The sequence below is a fragment of the Myotis lucifugus genome, unplaced genomic scaffold (genome assembly GCF_000147115.1).
Source record: "Myotis lucifugus unplaced genomic scaffold, Myoluc2.0 scaffold_210, whole genome shotgun sequence".
Lineage (NCBI taxonomy): Eukaryota > Metazoa > Chordata > Mammalia > Chiroptera > Vespertilionidae > Myotis > Myotis lucifugus.
In genome coordinates, this window is record NW_005871258.1 from 662,218 (window position 1) to 683,976 (window position 21,759).

The following is a 21,759-nucleotide window of genomic DNA, read 5'->3' on the forward strand; positions in this document are numbered from 1 at the left end:
TGTATATCCACATGCATTAAAGAAAGCATACTAGTTATGGCATATATCTGTTAAGATTAAAATTTACAACAAACTTTTACACTATAATACTGCTACATAGTTTGGAAAAGTTTTCTATAAAAGAAAGATGTGATATATAAGTTCCCTCAAAACACTAAGATATGTTTATGACCCCAATTTCTGACCTCTGACAGTGTTAGCCTCTCATTTTTTTTTCCTTTAGTTTTATTTTACTTACATCAAGGGTAAGTATAGCATTATACTAAAAATAAGCACAACAATTAATGGACAAACCAAAATAAAAAACGTCACTAGCAATTAATAGCTTGGAAGCAGAGATATTTTGGAAAATATTTGCCAAGTACAAAAATTTGGTTGGCACTATAGGATTTGATCTGTGCTTAGACAATAAGTTTTGGTTTAAAAAAAAGTACTCCAATAAAAGTAGATTGATCATACGGTCTCTACATAAAAGCAGAGGATCTTTCCTCCTAATTTAGTATCTTATTTAAAATACCACTGTTCATTCTTAAATAATACACTGACAGGCTCAGAGCAGACTAAATCGGCATAAGGTAATACTTTTTCTAGGAGAAAGATTCCTTATACACTGTTGGATTCTTTCTACTAGCAGTTCCTTTAGAACAGTGGTTCTCAACCTTCGTAATGCCATGACCTTTTAATACAGTTCATGTGGTGACCCCAACCATAAAATTATTTTCGTTGCTACTTCATAACTGTAATTTTGCTAGTTATGAATCGTAATATAAATATCTGATATGCAGGATGTATTTTGGCGACCCCTATGAAAGGGTCGTTTGACCCCCAAAGGGGTCGCGACCCACAGGTTGAGAACCGCTGCTTTAGACGCACTACTAAGATGCTACAAGTTTTTGTCAACAAATTTCCAATGAAGACAGATCTCTGGCATAGAAATCCCAGATGAAGCCCAGGTGTAGGATTTCCTAGTAAGATTTTACTCATGCATTTGCCGAAAATACCACCATACTAGAGGGAATCTGTATGAAGATTTCCCCTCTTCACCTTTTAAATACTGTATTCATCTTTCATTGCTACATAACCCATCACCACAAATTTAGAAACTCATTGCGTATCTCTCAGAAGTTCAGGCAGCTGGACTGATGCTCTGCTCGGTCTCAGGCTGGAATCAAGGTGTCGGGAAGGCAGAGGAGAACCCACCTGCCCACCTGGTCAGGTGTTGGCTGTGTTCGGTGCCTGGGGCCATGCAGGTCCCTTTGCCTGGGCTGTCAGGGGAGGCCTCTCAGCTTAAGGCCATCTGCATTTCTCCTTATGTGGCTTCCACCTTAAACCAGCAAATGCTGCCTCCTCCTGTTTTGAATCTCTAACTTCGGCTATTAGCCTGAGAAAACTGCTTAAAGGGCTCACATGATAAATAATGTGATTAATAATGACACCTGATTATTTAATGGTGCAACCATTGCTCTGAAAAGCCATATCTTTGTTCAAAGACATCGCCAATGGTTGAGTTAATATACATGTACTTGTCTGTAATAGACGTGTCTGTGTGCTAAATAACCCACTGCATTCACTTCTGCCAAAGCTTTTAATCTCACGGCTTCACACCATTGCTCTTTTTGTCTACAGAGTATGGTACAGGGCATGCTGTAAAGAACACTGAGAAGTAGGACAAAGAACACAGAAATCTTGGCTCTTAGAAAGCTAGAAATAGGTCCTCGACCCCTTCTTACCCAAAATAATCATTTGCTCTGTGATACATTCTGCATGTCTACTTTTAACCTAATTAACAAAACTCATCCTGGTTTCTACAATGTTCCTATTAGCGAGCTCAACACAGTGCTGGCAACAGAAGCTTCTGCAGTGAAGGAAATGTTCGGGGCCTGTGCTGCCCACCCCGTGGCCACCTGCCACAGGTGGCTATGGAGCACGTCACTGTAGCTAGAGTAAGGGAGGAGCCGAATGGATGTTGATTTAAAGAACCAACATGGGTCTAGTAGCCACTGTTTGGGACAGCACAGCTCTAGAGTGTGAGTAGTTCAGTGAAATACACACCAGATGCCAAATCCATGCCTTCTTTCTTTATGTCAGTGCTCTCACCATCTGATGCTTCCCCCCCCCCCCCCCCCCTCACTAAAAGTGGTTCAGTGTCCTCTCAAGGTCAATAATTGACTTTGCGTTCCAGGGCTCTTCACCTCTGATTTGTCCCAACCCCTCAGTCATTAACACAACTCTTAGGACTCCCGCTATCACTTCCTGCTTGAGGAAAGCATGGCTGCTTCTGTCTAGTGTAGAGCTCGGGGAAAGGAGAGAGCAACTAAAAATGAGACAGGCCCAGCAGGCACGGCTTAGTGGTTGAGCGTTGACCTATGAACCAGAAGGTCACGGTTCAATTCTGGTCAGGGCAAATGCCTGGGTTGTGGGCTCGATCCCCAGTGTGGAGCATGCAGGAGGCAGCCGATCAATGATTCTCTCTCATCATTAATGTTTCTCTCTCCCTCCCTCTGAAATCAATGAAAACATATTTGAAAACATATTTGAAATAAATGAGACTAGGAGCACCTGCTGCAGCAGAGCACAGGTAAGAAGTACGAGTTTCAGGTTTGCCCTCAGGAGCTTGAATTTGGTCAGAGAAACACATGCACACACATATGCACTCCCCATAAACGATCAAAAACTCCAGAGCTGAGTGTGTACGTAAATGTGTGGCAAGGACAGTAGGTGAAGGGAGTTGAGAAAGAAGGGGCTGAAACAGCTGGTCCCTCATCCAGACACTGCCTGCACCTGCCATGTGCCAGGCACTGCTGTCGGCACTGGTAACCCATTCATGGGGAGGGTGCACCAGAGAGGCCGTGAAAGATGGAAGATTTGTCTGGGAGTATTCTAAGGAGCAGGAGGGGTGAGCTAGTCCTGGAGGAAAGTGAGCAGGAAAAGGCTCCGTGTGAAGGCTGACGCCCCCCGAGTAGCAGGGGCGACAATAACTCCCCTCGGGGTCTTCAGAGGCTTTTTCCCTGCAACCAGAGTTGGCTTCTTAGGCAGCAGGGAACGAGGGGCTTCTAAACTTACCTCTAGATTGTCACCTCCTGATAATGTTATAGCAGTAATTATGTAAAGCTAGTGCCAAATTTTATCATGAAACGGTATTTTCAAATGAAATCTGCCTATAGAAAATCAATAGTAAAATTTTTTAAATGAAAAAGTAAAAGTCACAAAAAAAATTTAACTGTAGTTTGACATAAAAATCATGGGCAACATGACTTTTTAATAGAGAAAAGTAACTAAACATTATTCCAATACGGAGCAATGGAAACTACTCTACCAGTGCTTCCCAGCCTTCGCCACTTCAGAACTGCGCAGCTCACTGGGGGACCAGGCGCGCTCCTGCAGGCTCTGGGCAGTGCCCGCCGCCCAAGCCCGCAATGACTCCTCTGAAAGCTCAGGATCCATCCCCAAAGGCTGCCACCTACTGGCTGGGAACTGATGTTGATAATTCAGAAAATGTTAAAAGTAAAATACCTTTGTAAAGATCACTGATTGCTAAGGCTGGTAATATTTTTGTTATAGTGTTTCAGAATTTGCAACTGCATGTTTAAGAATAATACGCTTTGGATATGAATTTACTTATAAGTTCTAATACAATAGGAAACATCATTTTGGAAAAACATACAACTGCTACAATACCTTTCATCAAAAACCAGTATCACAATTTTGTTTTTCTTTAATATTAAACCAGTTATGACACACAATAGCATTATATAGAAAACATTTTGTCAAAACTCATGAGTGCAGATATATAAGGATCAACAAGAAAAGAGATAATGCATCTAATTCACAGAATAAAGACAAAATCAAAAAGAGTTCATCATCTTACACATCAGAGGAAATGTAATGAGCTAAATCCATGATAATTTGGGTTGAAGGCATCATCCCTGTACATTAAAATTATCAGACTGATTTTTTTTGTGGCTATACACCATACACAATATAGTAAAATAAGCCTCAAAAAGGACATTGGTTTAAAAATCTTGGCTTTAAGGAATGACAAACTTTGAAAATATTTTGCTCAAGATCAGCAATTACAGTAGTCCCCTCCTTATCCATAGGGGATATGTTCCAAGACCCCCAGTGGATGTCTGAAACCACGGCTAGTACCAAACCCTATATATACTATGTTTTTTCCTGTACATACGTACCTATGATAAAATTTATAAATCAGGCACAGGAGGAGGTTCAAAATAACTAATAAAAGAACAATTATAACAATATACTGTAAGGAAAGTTATGTGAATGTGGTCCAACTCAGTATCTTATTGTACTGTACTCACCCTCCTTCTTGTGAGGCAAGATGATACAATGCCTGCGTGGCGACATGAAGTGAGGTGCAGAAACTGGACAGAGGGTAATTCACGTCCCAGGTGGGCCGGAGAGGGCCGGCGTGAGATTTCATCACACCACTCAGAACGGCGCACATTTAACACTTATGAATTGTTTATTTCTGGAACTTTTCATTTAATATTTTTGGACCACAGTTGACTAAGGGTAACTGAAACCATGGAAAGCCAAACTGCAGGTAAGGTGGGGCGGGGTGGCTACTGTCAAAAAGTACTTCTGTTAGGAAATCAATCTAGAATCACTCAGAAATGGCAGTGCATTTGAAAAATGGCATTAACTTATGTTTGCTTTTCCAAAGGAAAATACAGAAAACTTAAAAAAGCAAGGTAATTGGTTTTCAAAAAAAGTATCGATTCAAAAATTTACTGCACAAAAATATGTACTTCTTAAGTGTTTCTAATAAATTAACTCCATAACATTTTATGTATATTTATATATTTATATATAATCCCTGATAATCTATAAAAGAGGGTCTATAATAGTAAAATAAATGAATCTCAAAAGTACCCCCTTCATAAAATTTAACATTTTTTCTCAAATTTAAGGAATGTAACAATATGTACAACTCTTATGTATTAGTATAATACCTAAGTAGTACAAGTCATATTAACAGGCTGTCGTAGCTGTAAAATGTTTGAGTCAAGTTAAAACTGGAGGACAGCTTAGGTTTGAATGAATATATTATCGGTGGGAGAGTCACTTGCCGAGTGGAAATGACAACCATCTACAGTAGATTCACAAGAGGTAGTGTTCAAGTAAAAAAAAAAAAGTACATGGTTCACTATCTTTAATCAACAAACGTACAGAAAAAAATGTATTGGTCTCTTAGGAGATGATCAGTTGGTGACTTTTTTAATATGAATCTGAAATACAAAATTGTGAAGAGTACAATGAGGCAATTAATTTTCATTTCCAAAAAGGTCTTAAATATGAAATCAAAATGTTAAAAAAAAATGTAGGCTAAGCTATTTCACTGATGTACTGTCTTACCTCATTGAGAATGGCCCAAACAGCAGAATTCTGAATAACTGAAAGTCGAAAGGCTGCAATGGGGTTTAGGCTGGGATCCACCATTCCTTCTGCAACACCGTTCTCAAATTTCCCTTCAAAATAAAAATCAACACTTGTTGGGTAGGCTGGAACAGGCACTCGTCAAATTTCACTGATGTGAAGCAGGAAAGAAAACACCACAAGATTTCTAGTGGAAGTCTTCACACAGGGCACGGGTGCATTTTTTCCTTCTTCCTATTTTTATTCAACTTAAAAATTTTTCATGACGTAGAAGCAATCCATCTGAAGAGGCAGAGCTATATGTTTTCTTATTGTAAATTAAAAACAAAACAAAAATATATTTTGGCATCAGCAGTGTTTTAACACACAGGTTTTTAGCAAAATGTGACTTACTCAAACCTCACCAAAACAGACTACCATCCCTCGGTCCAACCACTTTGAGAGTTAAGGCAGTAACAACCAATTTCAATGCTTCAAATGGACATACGTACAATGGCTGGCCTTGAGCAGGGGCTCAATCTATGTGTATTCTTCCCAAGGTCACCTCTAAAAGGAATTAAGAAGTGATACCTTCTCCAGAAATTACAATATGAAACGATTATAGATGATAAGCTGGAAAAGCTCTCCCACAAGGATAAGGACCAAGAAATTCTATGAAAAGTTATTTGTACTCCATTTTTCTTGCCGTGAGGAATAATATTCTTTTTAAAACAAAGCCAAAAAATGCTATTGAAAAGTGGCAGGAAATGGTTTGTTCTGAGCCACATTTCTCTAAGCCAGGGATTGGCAAACTTTTTCTATAAAGGCGGGCAGTCAATATTTTGGCCAAGAGGGAAACAGGATACCATGTAGGTACATATATAGAAAGAAAACAAATATCCACAAAATGTTTATTGATGAAATTCAAGATGTAACAACAACGGAGTGCAATTTTCTTTTCTAATACAGGTGTACCAAGGAGAATATAATTCGTCTTTGGGTGATAACATTTCAATTAACTAGAATTCAAAGTCAGTAATCCTTATCATTAAAAATCAATTGCAAGGGGTCATATGTTAATATGGATCAGTAAAATTTTATATACTTCATCCTGAATATTTCCTTTCACAACAGCCAAATACTGACATTAATCCACAAGCACATGATTTTAATGGAGCACATACCACTTGGAAAGGATGTATGAAATTCTACTACATTCTTCTTTTATATTTGCCTTGTATCATTACTTTCAATGAAAGTGACGTATGGAAGCTCCTCAAGTAGCTTGCTATTACCTGTGCTTCAAATAACGTTGTCATCAGTGACTTGACTACAATATAAGTTTTGCATATAAGCACTGGTTTGTCTTGTAGTTTAAGGCTGGATTCATTAAGAAATATCAAACCTGCAGCAAAAATTAACTTTCAAAGAGATAATAGTGGTGGAGGCAGTTCTCTCATGGAAAAGTCTTGATCCTGAGCTCACGATTATAGATATAATCCCGGCCACGCCCCTAGAACTGCTGTGTGGTGAGCACGGGATGCTCAGTTCGTTTCTGACAAAAATGCATGGAGCTGATGATGGCGAAGTCCCTGAGAGTGAATAAGTGTGATTAAGTGTGACTTAAATAACCCACGGTTGGTACATGTGTTTTACTTGCTTGCCTAACACGTGAGCCACTTGGAAATTCACTTTGGATACAGCCTCATTTGAATGTTTTATTTTGGGGAAGAAATTCTGCTGTGATGAAATATTCCATTTTACTTTCTAATTTTCTGGCCATTGCTTTCCCGTGAGCTGGGGATATTGTCGTGAGGGCTTGGTATGGAGACGTATCCTTCAGCACAGCTCCTGCGTCACTACGTAATAACCACACGGCCACCCAACTTGGTGAAATAACCCACATCCCACTGCGCTAAAAAGCACTCAGAGCGTCTTTTGTGCTGACGTGGTGGGTAAGCACTGGAGTTATTTCCTAAGGTCACATCACAGTGGTGTGTGTGGCACTCGCAACACTGTCACGTTAGAAACCATCATCGCCACTGCAGGGCGCCAGGCAGCAACGACGAGGGCAGCCTGGGCCCTGCGCAGCTGCTCCCTCCTCCTGCTGTTCAGCCTGACAGCACAGACCACACAAGAGCAAGTACAATGAGCGCGGCTGTTCCAACACGACCTCATTTATGGGCTGGCATTTGAACTTCTCTAAGTTTTACAAAATGATATTCTTTTTGTTTTTTTAACCATTTAAAAATGAAAATAAACAAAAAAGAATTTTAAAAACATTCTTAGCTCGCGGTCCATTCAAATACAGGCCAGAGGGCCTGATCTGACCCCTGGGCTGTGGTGAGCTGAACCCTGTGGTGTTACATTTTGCATCTGCTTTAGAGTCTTACAATCGGCTCCTAGTAAGACAAGATATGATCAAACTGAAAATCATACCAGACAAGGCTTGTATTCACTTGTATGAGAAATATTAAGCTTGTATACTTCCAGATTAATGGTTTTATTAAAAATTAATACCTTTATTTTATAAAAGTATGTCCATACTGGGGGCTGGACTGGGGTAGGGCATACAAGGAAGTATTACTGACTAGTAAGTCAGGCAGAATTCAGGGCTGAAAAATACTGTGAAACTTAAAACATTTTAACTAATGTGCTATCTGATACTGTCACCTGATGAGCTCATTTAAGTAGGAAAATAATTACCAAGTGATATAACTGGCCTCATTAAAACACTTTCGCCCAGCAATTTTATTCTGCAGGTATGTTCTCACATGTGCAAACACTGCAAACAATCTAGGCCAGCAGCACTAGACTGGCTAAGTAAATTATGATATGCTAATATGAAGGAATACTAGGGAGCCAATTAAAAGAATGAAGATAAAGCAGGTGAAGACTGACTGCCATCCCTAAGTATGTATCGTAGAGAAACTCTCATACATGTGCATAAGTGCTCAGATCAGCATTGTTTATAATGGCAAAAAGATAGAAACAAACTTTATGCTAAACAGGAGACTCTATACAGCAGTGGAAATGAATGAGCCATAGATGCACACATCCACATGGGTAACTCACCTGGTGAGAGAAAACAGTTATAGACTACAGAATGATGCAACCTCCATCAAATTTAAAAACAATAAAAGCACTGCACTGTTTGGAAGTACATTATACATATGCAATAAAGTGCACATGGAAATGGTAGCCACAGCATTCAGTACAGCAGCTGTCCGAGGGTAGAGGGGAAGAACAACTGAACTGGAAAAACCTTAGGCTGGATACACAGATATTCATTATACTATATTTGCATCTTTTTGTACATCTGAAATACTTAAAATGTTCATCTTCCATATGCATATATATTTTGTCCAGTGAAAAAACAAGATGCAGCATAAGGTTGTACAGTATGTCAGTATTTGTGCGTGACTGTTTTTAAAGAATATGCTCACATATTTTAATTTATGAATAGGACAAATCATTATAGGAATTGCCTCTGGGAAACACTGGGTAGGTGGGGCCGGAAGAGAGAATGAGACTTAAGTTTACCCCTTTAAATTTGTAATTGTACCATGTGCATGTATTATTTTAACCCAATGGTCCAGTAGGTAAGTGTTAAAAGACTGGAAAGAAAGAGGAAATTACTGAAGAGCGACTAGAATCCTAAAATCCTGGCACTGCGGGACCTCCTGCCACCCTGACACGGTCCAGTCCTCCCCTGCCTCTGTGAAGGCTCTCTGCCTCCTCCACCTTACTGATCAGTCCAGCATTTCTTTCCGACTGTCCTTCGCTGTCAGGCCACCTTCACCACCAGTTCTCTGTTTCTGACTTGCCTTCGGGCATAAACTGCTGCACTGTCGGATCCAATAAAATGCGTCCCCTTTGTGGGCCAGTCTTTGTGGCTTCATCCACCCACGGCTCTTACCAGCCAGCTCTTTCCCTGGTTCTGTCAACCTCTGGACAGGCTACAGTTGAGCCGGAAAGTAGCTACCGTCTCCCCTGGACTGCTTTCCACCAAATGCCAGTCGCCTCCCACCATGCCCACCCCGGAGCTTCACCAAGCTCTGCTTCACACCAGTCAGTGCCCTTGGGAGAGCTGCAGAGCTGTTCTCCTGGCCTGCCTCCCCGGAGAAAGCCCGACCCACTGCACAGGAACCTGTGGAGGCCAGCAGCCTCCTGCCCTGGAGGGACAGCTGCTCTTCGAGGGGCACAGGGCGTGGAGCAGGGCCCTTCATTTTCTTGGCTTCCCTCTCAGGGTGCTGGGGCGAGTGAGCTGGGGTGGGGGCAAATCTCGCCCTGCGGTGCCTGGGACGGGCTTCTGCCCTACGAGTGAGGGCTGGTGACGGACAGAAGCTGGCGCCTGCCCTTCCTGTGAGATGCCCGCCCCGGGGGGGGGGGGGGGCGCGCTGGGGTCAGGAGGCCAGTGCTCCCGGCTGCACCGCAGGGAGCAGAGCTGCCCGCTCTCTGACTGGGGCAGTGTGGGTAACCGAGGGGGTGAGGACTCCGAATGTTCTTACCGAGATTCAGGTTTTCATGAGTAAATGTTTCTCCGTTTGCTGTATTTTTTTAAAAGTAATTTTCACCAGTTGTGGTGGTTCTACAAGGGAGAAGGGGGCGACGGCCTTCACACGCCACCCACTACAGCAGACTCCCAAGGAGCAGAGCCTTCGTGCTCAGCTGGAGGCAGTCACGGCTCCGTGTTTCGGACGCTGCTTTGTGACACGTACCCTCGGTTTGATGATTCCTAAATTCTCTTCTGCTTCTACATACGGATGTGTTGATGTTTGAGATGCTTTTATTTTCAAATGACGGCAGAGACACTTAATACAGATGCATCTATTTCCTCTGCCACTTTCATAATCTAGATCACAACATTCTCAAGATTAAACAGCTGGCAGGTAAGAGGGTTAATAAATGTCGTGTAGACTCTGTAATTTTACATGTTTTTCTAGAGGTGCACTAAGATATAACCCACATATGAAAATAAACTCACCTGTACACCCAAACTGCACAGAAATTCATCGGAATTAGCGCACAAGCCTTGTAGCAAAAACTGAGTGAAACTCACCAAATGTAAAACCGCTCCGGAGAGAGGAGCCACCAGACCTGTCGTCACAAGCATCTGGGTGCCGGTGCCTCACCGTGGGAGACACCCTGAAGGCCACCGCCCTTACCGTCCTGTGTGCCCACAACACCAAGTCGCCAGCACTCCCTTTGCCCACCACGAAGACAAGCATTCATTTAAGTAAAAGAACATACACAGCCATCGCTGAGGGGACACCTACCAGGTGACAGGCGCCATGTGAGAGACAGCGCCCTCCCTCCCCCTGGCGAGCACACGCCTGGGCGCTGACACAGCACGGGACCGGCGTGGTGAGAAGAGGGGCAGCTAAACTGGCTAATGAACGATGAGAAAGCATTCACTAGAAGGAGAAATATCAACTGACCATTTCAGGAGGAAATACGGCCAGAAATTAAGCCAAAGGACATCTATGCAGAGCCAGCGGACATAGACAACAGTGTGGTGAAGCCCAGAGGCGGGTGGGGGTGGGGGCCGGTGGGGGTGGGGAAGTGGGGAGCATGGGACATGAGAGGAGTAAGTCCTGGGACTGGAGCCATAAAGAATAAAGGGCAGGAACAAGCTGTGAAGGTAGGTGGGAACGAAGGAATCTGCCCATGGGAAGGAAGTCATTCCGTGTTACCCAGGTTAACATATTACAGTATCGACATTTAAAAACGTAACCGCAGTGGCTCTGTGCAAAGCCAGAAGGACACAGGCTCCGCCGCAGAGGCCCAGAACCCAGAGCAGGTCCCAGGGGGACACATTTAACTAACGGGCAGGAAAGGGCGGTGGTATTCAGGGTGTCTCCCAGGTTGGGCTCAGGCAACCGCGGGAATTGTGACAACAGAAAGCATGGTGACCAACCAAGTCCGCATCACAGATGCGCAGAGTAGGTGGCTATGTGAGTGGGTGTCGATACAGATCTAAGCCCAAGATGGGGTCCGGGCGAAAGACACGGGTTTTGGCACATGGGTGTTGCCGAGACCAGGAGAGGAGACGAGCTCATGCAGCGAGCCTGTACAAGGCCGAGTATCCACCAGAGAACGCCAACAATGAAACAGCAGGCGGAGGGACCAGTAAAGGAACCTTTGATCTCAAATCCGAGTTGGGTCAAGATAATAAAACGCAAGAACAAATAAAACTTGGAGTGGATTGGTAACTGTAATCCTAAAGCTGTTGAACATTTGAAAGCATTTAAAATTACTTTAGGAGCTCTGGCCGGGTGGCTCAGTTAGTTGGAGCATCATCTGTACATCAAAGGGTTGCAGGTTTGATTCCCAGTCAGGGCACATACCTAGGCTGTGGGTTCAATCCCCTGTCAAGTCATGTACAGGAGGCAATCGATCAATATTTCTCTCTCACATCCATGTTTCCCTCCCTCCCTTCCTCTCTCTAAAAAAAAATCAATAAACATATCCTCAGGTGAGGATTTTTAAAAATTTACTTTAGGAGTAAGTTCAAAATAAAGAACAATTTTTTACAAGTTTAAAGTAGATATTACCTATTCTGAAATAACCATCTTCTAACCGTTTGTCTTTGGTTTCTTTGCTTATTTCCAAACCTTCACTCTAAAATAGAACAAAAACATTATTTTATGAATAATTTCTTCTATTTAAAAAAAAGCTAAGTTATTACTATATCTTAACAAATGTAACAGCAGCATTTGTGGCACAGCTTTCTCTAAAAACACAAAGTGTCATTTCAGTCTTAAACCTTAAAAGGTTTATGAATACAAGAGTTCTTTTTCTAACCATCATCCTGAATCTGTATATAATAAACTAGTGATTAGGAAACTTAAATTTCAAATAATTTTAAATTCAAATCAATTTAATAGAACACTATTTTCTATTAAAAATATGCACAAGAACTGTGTGTTAACCTGAAAGAAATTGAAGCATTTCTTAGAGACCAGTACGTTAACTTTCTGTAGTCATCAACAAACATTAAAACCACATGGTATTTGGGGACTCGATACAAACAGCAGGTAAATATTAAAGTAAAAGAATGGTTTGTTTATTTTCCTGTACAGACTTCCAAGTACTTTCCAATGGGAAACAAAATAAAGGGTCATTCTATAAATAAGGCAAATGGGACAAGATACTAGGTGTTCTATATTTTTTAAAAAATTAGTATTACTCACCATTGAGGTTCTGCACTAATGAGAACTTTAATCTCATAAACAAGAACAGCCTCAAACCAAGTCTATTGGTGTTAGTTCTTAAGGAAAATTAAGGGGAAAAAATAGTCCTACCTTAAAAGGCAAAACTTCCACAGAAGTGTTTAGCAGAATATCTCCTGGATGTTCTTGGTTGCCACTATGGAACAAATAACTGGAAATACAAAAATAAAAGTACAAATGCAAGTCAGACAAGGCTTCACAGAGACTCAGGAAGGCAGCCTTCCTTCAGAGGAAGCATTCTGCACGAGCTGGCACATCAGAACTTGTGGTAACTACACATTATGTTCTGAGTAGTTGTAGGGAACTTAGAAATTGGAGTGCAGCCTTAGGTGGTGTGTTAATTCCTTCTGTCATAAGGCACATGTTTGCTGCTTACTGTACTTCACAGATTAAAAAGTGACAACAGTTTTATATAGCTGTTTATACTGCTTTAAATATATAAACCTCTGGACAGAATAATCAAAGTCACATTATAATACTGTGTCTTTTATCAGAAAATGTTCACTAGGACAGCCACAAGTTGTGCCAAGTTCAAAGACTAGTTTCTTGGGGGTTTTTTTAGAAAGAGAGAGGAAGGGAGAGAGAGAGGAACACTGATTTGTTGTTCCACCTACTTATGTATTCACTGTGGATCCCTGTGTGTGCCCTGACGGGAATGGAACCTGTAACGTTGGCACACTGGGACGACACTCTAACCTCTGAGCTACCCAGCCGGGACTCAAAGACTAGTTTTATCCAATACAAATTATTTCAGTATTAGTAGAGTAAAAATAAGGTAGCCAATTCCAAGTAACTGAGTAATTCCATTTGTCAGTGTTAACAAATATTTGAATAATGACTAATCACATGACATACGACAGTAAGTCAAACACTCTCTGGGTCTGAGTGTCATGTTCTTATGTCTGATGCTCTGAAAACTAGTGTGTGGGGGTAGGTATGTGGAGGAGGTGGAAACCACACGGGGCAAACAAAGCATATCTCATCTAAACCTAAAGCGTAAGTTTAAGTGAAGTGGTTACAAACTTCAGCTGAATCGTCAAAACACCTGCATCCAAGTCCTGGTGTCTCATTTACTAGAATTTTCACCTTAGCAAGTTGCATTAGCTTTCTGCGTCTGAGTTGTTTTTTTGTTTGTTTGGTTTTGTTCCTGTTAATCCTCACCCAAGGATATTTTTTCCCCACTGATTTTTAGAGAGAGTGGATGGAAATGGGGAGACAGAGAGAGAAACATCGATGTGAGAGAGACAAATCGACTGGTTGCCTCCTGCATGCACCCCAACCAGAGCTGGGGGATCGAGCCTGCAACCGAGGTCTGTGCTCTTGACAGGAATCGAGCCTGAGTTTTATCTATACGTACAGTGCAGATATTCCCACCCACACGTGACGGTACCAAGAAGTTTACGAGAACTGACAAAAAGTATTTTACATATTGAATATTCAGCAAATAATAGTTACAATGTGGTCCTGACATAGTTACAGTATGATATTGTGGGCAGAGATCACCTACGATAAGGTATTGATTTTCAAATGTTACACGGGTCAGGGACCCTAATAAGAAGCTCCTTCTAAGCTACACCAAAAATCACTTCCAGCATTTTTGCCGAGACACTTCTTTTTAAGACATCTTTGCTGTGGGATATTGTTTCCCACAGAGGCCCAGCGCACGAAATTCATGCGTGGGTACGGTCCCTAGGCCTGGCCTGTGATCAGGGCCATCTTCCCCAGCTGCCCACAGCCGGCCCCGCCCCCCGCCACCACCCATCCCCGGTTACCCATTCACCATTGCCTGACGGCCGGGGGAAGGGACCAAGAGGTGGTCAGTGCGCCTCATAGTGTCTGGTCCAGCAGTCGTTCTGGTCATTTTGCCATTAGGGTCAATTTGCATATTACCCTTTTATTATATAGGATGGGTCATTCAATATCTCAGCTATAGATGCAAAAATATGGGTGGGAAGCCACTCAAAAAAAAGAGAAAAAATAGAGCCCAGCAGTAGTTGGTGTGGCTCAGTTGGTTGGGTGACATCCTATGCACGGAAGGGTCCCTGGTTCCATTCCCAGTCAGAGCACATGCCCAGGTTGTGGGCTCCGGCCTGCAGGAGGCAGCCGATTGATGTTCAGCTCTCACATCAATGTTTCTCTCTCTCTCCCCCTCCCTCCCTCTCTCTCTAAAAACCGATTTTAAAAAATCTAAAAATAAAAAAATAGAGCCCATGGATATAATCTGGAGTTTAGGCAGACTGATTCAGAGGCGTTCGCTGTGCAATTACCTATAGTGAAAAACTCAATACCACCTAAAAAGTGTTCAGCATTAGAATGAGTAAATGATGATTGAGCCATGCGATGGGGTACTATGCAGCCATTGAAACGTCTATGAATCATGTATGAATATACTTGAAAATATAAGGTATAAAATTACATATACATCATGGTCTCAAAGTATAAAGTATACAGAATTATCAAGAAACAAAAAGGTGCCAATATGGTCACATGGTGTCCTTGGGTTTTGATTTTTCCCTTATTCTTCATACATTTAAAGTTCTGTATAATGAACACATAGCAAGCTATATAGCTAGAAAACATTTTTCCTAATACTTCATGTCTGCATTGATAAACACAACTTCTACTTTTTCCCCCTGGTAGCATATGTTATTGTGAAAATGAAAAAGTCATTGCTTTTTTTTCTGTCCTAAGACAGAAAATTCATACATGAGTTTCTACTAGAAAAGCATCCTCAGTGGGAGCATGTAAATACTACTTCGCCGAGGTGAACTGTAAACGTTTTTGTTGTTAAGAAATTTGATCTCTAATATATGAGTTTTCAGGCAGCTCTTCAATGGAATTATTTTCATTTGCTAAAAATAAACCAATAGACACAGCTTGAGGTTATTCTTGTTTATCAAGAAGGTGAAAGTAAATTATTGTTTCTAATTCTGTGATGACTCTTTAAATGTGGCAAAGGATACCTCAAAGTGCAGATTACCACTATATAGTAGAAATGAGCATTAAATAACAAATATTACATACTCATATAAGTGCAAAATATAATTTTAAAGTATTTTTTATATTTTCCCAGTAATATTTCCATTGCTTAAAACATTTTTACACTTAAATTCCTCTTTAGAATCAGTTTAGAATAAGAAAAGAAAATTTAAAACATTACATTATAGCTATGCATTGTTTTTGTCCACCTTAAAACAGAATTATTCCAAATGACTTTTGGCATAGTCTAAAAACCAAATGGACCGCTCATGAAAACGCCTAACATAATAAACCAGAGACTAGAGAATTATATTCTTTTCTAGGGATCACATGTAAGTAATACTACAGACAGTCTGGGCAGCACAACCAGAACTGAGCGAAGTCTGAAGGACCCATGACTGCAAAATAAGACACAGGGAGAAAGAGCCCTAAACTTTGTACAATGGACATAATGTTAGAACACATAAAAGGGTTGTGAATGCCTCCATGATATACTAAAAGGAATCCAGCATTTGCAAAGCCATTGATTAGAAATAGGCATAGTCTGTTAGACTTGTCATTTCAACCAATTTGCTGCGTAACCAACTCATATCTTAGGAGATATTCCAGGATAAGGACGTGAAAACAAATTTGAGATTTTGCAGCACAGTGCTACTTAAAAGTATGAAAAAACTATACTAAATACATGTTCAGAAATACCAAGAGAATTTATCAAATATGCTAAATGCTGCTATTTTATCTGAAAACAACAAACCCATTTTATTACCAACTTGTGGGAAATGCATTTTATAACCCAACACTTGGGACCCACTGTCTCCTCACATCTGTTACACACAAAACACTTCCATCACAAATCACATTGTAAAAGATGTCTGAACTGTAAGACCAAACACGTTTCAATCATCACCAACCTTTCCACATTGACCGGCTTATCAAATTTAAACAAGATGTAGTCTCCTGCTGTGGGAGTGATAGCCCAGAAGAAATCCTCCCCCATGTATGTCTTCTCCAGTGTGTGTCCTTGGTAGACCTTCAGAGAAGTAGATACTTCCGCAGGTGGGTTTACATGGATCTTAAGAAGTAATGGTTTCATGTAGTCTTTATCCTAGGAGGAGAACACACATGCGATTAAAACAACCCACAGCTTATTCTTAAGGGGAAGAACACTGAGTAACAAATCGTACGTTCATGAGAAAAATCAAATGAAATCACCAACCGTAAGTTTCTGGAGTTTTCCTGTTAGTGAAGAATGCAGACCAACGTGCTGAAAGAGGGAAGGTCTGAAACGAATTCGTAGATTTGCTTTCTGTCTATCACAATGTTTCTAAATATTAGGGAAAAAATCATGTTAGTGTTACATTATAAAGTGAAATCTTGTCCTCATCTGAAAACTGAGGAGTGCTTTAGGAAAATATTGAAAAGAAAATCCAACTCCATCTCATAATTATAAATCACATTTTTTAGGTTGCTCACTGAGGCATTAATAGAATCACTGCCTACTTGATAAACAGACAATATGCAAAAATTTAAAATAAGCACATCTAAGGGAAGAGTTAAGGATTTAATTTCAACCATTTCTCACACTATGTCAATATAGACTTGACTTTTAATATTAAAATTCACAGAGAGGAACCAAGATGGCGGCATAGGTAAACGCCTGTACTTGCTGCTTCCCACAACCACATCAAAATTACAACTAAAATACAGAACAACTATCACCCGGAACCACAGGAAAGCTGGCCGAGTGGAAATACAACCAGAGAGGTAAAGAAGAAAGCGCATAGAGACTGGTAGGAGGTGCGGAGGCTCGGAACGGGCTGGTCCGGCACCCGGGTGTGCTGCTGTTTTAACTGGGAGGGAGATCACCTCTTTGGAGGCTGCCTGGAGGAGAAAGCCCCACACCAGACCCCCAGCCCAGGGTCCCAGAGCTGGGGAAAGAAGTCCCTACGGACTGTAAAAACCAGTGCGGATTGGGGCTGAGTGACACACAGGCTGCTGGAGACCCAACTGCTCCTCTTAAAAGGCCGGCATCGCAAACTGAATTTACAAGCTCCCGCTTGCTCTAAGCTCCAGTGCTGGGCAAGGCTCTGGGGAACCCAGACACATACGGGGAGAAACTGGACAGTCTGGCATGGGGCAGGAACACGGGGGCGTCTTTTTTCCAGATGGAGGTGCTCGCAGCAGTCACTGTTCCTCTGCTGGGACCTCCTCGGTGCAGGGCTGACTGGCAGCCATTTCTGTTTGCTCCACCCTGGAGATTCCCTGAAATCCCGCCCCACCCAATTCACAACCCCACCCAAGCTTTGCACAACAGCTTTTGAATATGAATGGCCTGTCCTTTCTCAGCCTAAAACCTATCAAACAAGGTGCAGCTGGGTCAGGGAGCCCCAAAGCTATCAATGAAAGGCCCAAGACCCACACCAGCCTGCCTTGCTTCACAGCTGGGCCTTGTCTGGGCACTTCCAAACCTGATAAAAAGAAGAGCAATCTACAGATCTCTCTGTAGCTCCTGCTGGGTGGCCCCACGCAATGGCTGACTTTGCACCTCCTTGGAGATTCAAGAGCCAGTGAACCCAGTAGTCAGTGTGAGACCATACCAGATTACAACTCTTCACATCTATAAGTGACACACTCAAGCCCCACTGAAGCAAGTCCTGCTCCATAAGGGTGTCTCCAGCACAGAAGTTCTCCCACTGCAGACACAGCTGATTCTCACAGCCAATTGGCCTGGAGGTCAGTTCCTCCCAGTGATACCAACAGCAATCAAGGCTCAACTACAATAAGACTGTGCACACAGCCCACAAAGGGGTGCACCAAGAGTGTCTACCTCAGGTGAATGAGGAGGCTGAGCCTTATAGGACACCTACTACACAAGGCCACTCTATCAACTCAAGGAGACATAGCAGCTCTACCCAATACATAGAAACAAACACAGGGAAGCAGCCAAAATGCAGAGACAAAGAAACATGTTACAAATGAAAGAAATGGAAGGACGCGAACTACTGGATATAGAGTTCAAAACCACAGTTATAAGGTTACTCAAGAATTTTCTAGAAACCTCCAAGGAACTTAGTAAGACCTTCAAGGATCTTAGTGAGAATGCCAAAAAAATGGAAAAGGACCAGTCAGAAATTAAGCATACACTAACTGAAATAAAGAATAATGTACAGAGATTCAACAGTAGACTAGAGGATCCCAAGAATGAAGTCAATAATTTGAAATACGAGGAAGCAAAAAACACCCAACCAGAAGAGCAAAAAGAAAAAAGAATCCAAAAATATGAAGATAGTGTAAGGAGCTTCTGGGACAACTTCAAGCATATCTACATCCAAATTATGGGGCCGCCAGAAGAAGAGAGAGAGAGCAAGATATTGAAAACCTATTTGAAGAAATAATGACAGAAAACTTCCCCTACCTGGTGAAAGAAATAGACTTACAAGTCCAGGAAGTGCAGAGAACCTCAAACAAAAGGAATCCAAAGAGGACCACACCAAGACACATCATAATTAAAATGCCAAGGGCAAAAGACAAAGAGAGAATCTTAAAAGCAGCAAGAGAAAAACAGTTAGTTACCTACAAAGGAGTACCCATACGACTGTCAGCTGATTTCTCAACAGAAACTATGCAGGCCAGAAGGGAGTGGCAAGAAATATTCAAAGTGATGAATAGCAAGAACCTACAACCAAGATTACTTTATCCAACAAAGCTATCATTCAGAAGTGAAGGTCAGATAAAGAGCTTCACAGATAAGAAAAAGCTAAAGGAGTTCATCACCACCAAACCAGTATTATATGAAATGCTGAAAGGTATCCTTTAAGAAGAGGAAGAAGAAGAAAATGGTAAAGATACAAACTATGAACAACAAATACACATCTATCAACAAGTAAATCTAAAAATCAAATGAATAATGAATCTGATGAACAGAATAAATTGGTGAATGGAATAGACTCAGGGGCATGGAACAGACTGACGATTCTCAGAGGGAAAGGGGCTTTGCGGGGTGCAGGAAGAGATTAGACAAAGATCTTATATGCATGTATGCAGTACCTATGGACACAGACAATAGGGTGGCAAGGGCCTAGGGTGGGGTGGGAACCAAATTATGGGGGTTCCAGAAGAAGAGAGAGAGCATCTATAATAATCTCAACAAAATAGATTTAAAAAAAAAAGAAACGAAAAAGACATATAAATGACAAATCTGGATTATTAATAAAATAAATTTCTAAAAAGCAAAAATATAAACTAAACTATAAACTAAAGGTTCGGGTCAAACAGACAAAATATACAAGAAGGTAATATAATTAAGAATTTGCAAATAATTAAAGGGACATTTGGTTGCATGAAAGCAATTTGAAAATGTAAGGCAATAACTTGACTATAAGCAAGTAAACGATATGAAAAGTGCCACCGATACATCTATCTCAGCACAGTTAAGGACATCTATGTTTCAACTCAAAGTGCCTCGGAGCTTAGACTTCAGATCAACCTGACGTCAAACTGATCAGAGTGCGAGACACTCGATGCCAGCAGGGCTCTTGATGGGTGTTAGTTTGGAGCTTCAAATCAGCCACAGCCAGCTGGTCATGCTTTCATTAACTCTTCGTTTTCAATGACTTTTTATAAGTTTTAGGTCAAGAACATGTTAAAAAAGACATTTATAAAACATTTCCACTTTGAAAGACCTCCAATAATTTACTGGGTATTAAAAGGCCTGATTTTGGGGGGAACCACTGTTCCTCATATTTGTTATACACACAAAAATTTCCATCATAAATTGCATTATGAGTAAGAGGTGTGAATTGTAACACCAAATATATTTCAAAATTCACCAACCTTTCCACATTGACTGGCTTATTGAATTTAAACAAGAGGTGAACATTATTACTGACACTAGAACAGAAGTAAAGGAGTATATTTTATTCACACAAATTCAACTACTCAAGTGGAAGGAGAGGGAGACGGAAGGGAAAGAGCAAAGGGAGTGGAGAAGAACCAACAGGGCCTGAGGCTGAGCCAGACACTCAACAGGCAATGGACACATGTGGGCCGGAAAGGTCAGAGCCGGTCAATCGGCCTTTGGAAAAAATGTGAGATTGCGTTGAAGGGTTTCCCAGACCACGCCAAGGAGGCCATTCCAGATACCAGCAAGTATGTGTGGCAGCTTCTCTGATGTCTAGTGGAAGCAACTGAAGAAGTACGGACCACAGAGAAATGTGGCCAAGGAGTGAAAGAATAGATACAACTGGCCAAAGGGCTGTGGACTTAAATGCACCGGTGATTTAAAGGGTTTTCATTGTTTTAATTTTTACTATCAGGAATTTTAACCTCAAGGGCTCACTTTAGAACCTAGCCATATATTAGATTAAACTGCACAGGACCAAATAAATGCAAGCATATTTTAGGAGTGAAAAGATGGCGTTAAATTTTTTATCCTATAATAAAAATTCCTGTAATTCACAAAGAAAACACAGGGAAGGCCTTACATCATGGAATGAAGGCAGTGATAGCTACAGAAGATAATGTCCTAAAAGTGCATTGGAAGGTAGCATGATAAAACTATTCTAGGGAATATAAGGTCATAAAATCAAATTAAATTACATGTCTATTTGTTAGAATGAATATTAAGTCAACCATATAACAATATATGCTTTTAATAAATAGTTCGTGTCATTACATGTCACAATTTACTTATTCATTTTTAAGAATGTACACCCATATTTTATTTATGCTTACACCAAATAAATAAAAATTTGCTTTTTCAGAGGTACAATTCAAATTGGACAAGAAAAACATCAAATTAATTTTTGCAATAAGATTTCTAAGAAAGTAACTTGATGTTTGAATAATCAAAGCAAAAGTCATCGTTCACTTATCACCACCAAAAAGGTCAGCATGTGAGTGTGAACATTGGTTTCTTCCAAGTAATAAACTGAAAGGTACTTTTGTGACCTGCCATTATTTTGGTGTAAAATATCACTTCTATGTTATTCCTTATTTCCAGGTGTGTAGGAGTCTGATATTGTCCCCAAAGTATTTATAAAAAGAAAGCTGACAGAGAATCTGAAGAAAATTTAAGTAGCCCACAGAGGACAGATATGATCCACACCTGCAGCCAACAGCAATGAGACAGCAGAGCCTAAAGACACGAGACACACTGATCAGAACT

General features: G+C 41.1%; 1 protein-coding gene across 5 annotated transcripts in view; it reads right to left on the reverse strand.

Moving 5' to 3' along the window:
- Positions 1–5,159: 5,159 nt before the first annotated feature.
- MGAT4A (mannosyl (alpha-1,3-)-glycoprotein beta-1,4-N-acetylglucosaminyltransferase, isozyme A) overlaps positions 5,160–21,759 on the reverse strand; it is an 87,196-nt gene continuing 70,596 nt past the window's right edge. Inside the window, exons 10-16 of one of the 5 annotated variants that reach the window (XR_002831420.1) lie at positions 16,810–16,917; positions 16,505–16,698; positions 12,687–12,765; positions 11,937–12,003; positions 9,891–10,264; positions 5,380–5,707; positions 5,216–5,252 (exon numbers count right to left, since the gene is read on the reverse strand). Coding sequence is in view for 1 of the 5 variants with exons in the window: in XM_006097729.3 (XP_006097791.1) it covers positions 5,226–5,252; positions 5,380–5,492; positions 11,937–12,003; positions 12,687–12,765; positions 16,505–16,698; positions 16,810–16,917 (588 nt within the window). In the remaining 4 variants the exon portion in view is untranslated. Of the gene's footprint in view, positions 5,253–5,379; positions 5,708–9,890; positions 10,265–11,936; positions 12,004–12,686; positions 12,766–16,504; positions 16,699–16,809; positions 16,918–21,759 lie in introns of those variants that run through there. The other 4 variants (XM_006097729.3, XR_002831419.1, XR_002831421.1 and 1 more) reach the window with 4 other exon arrangements.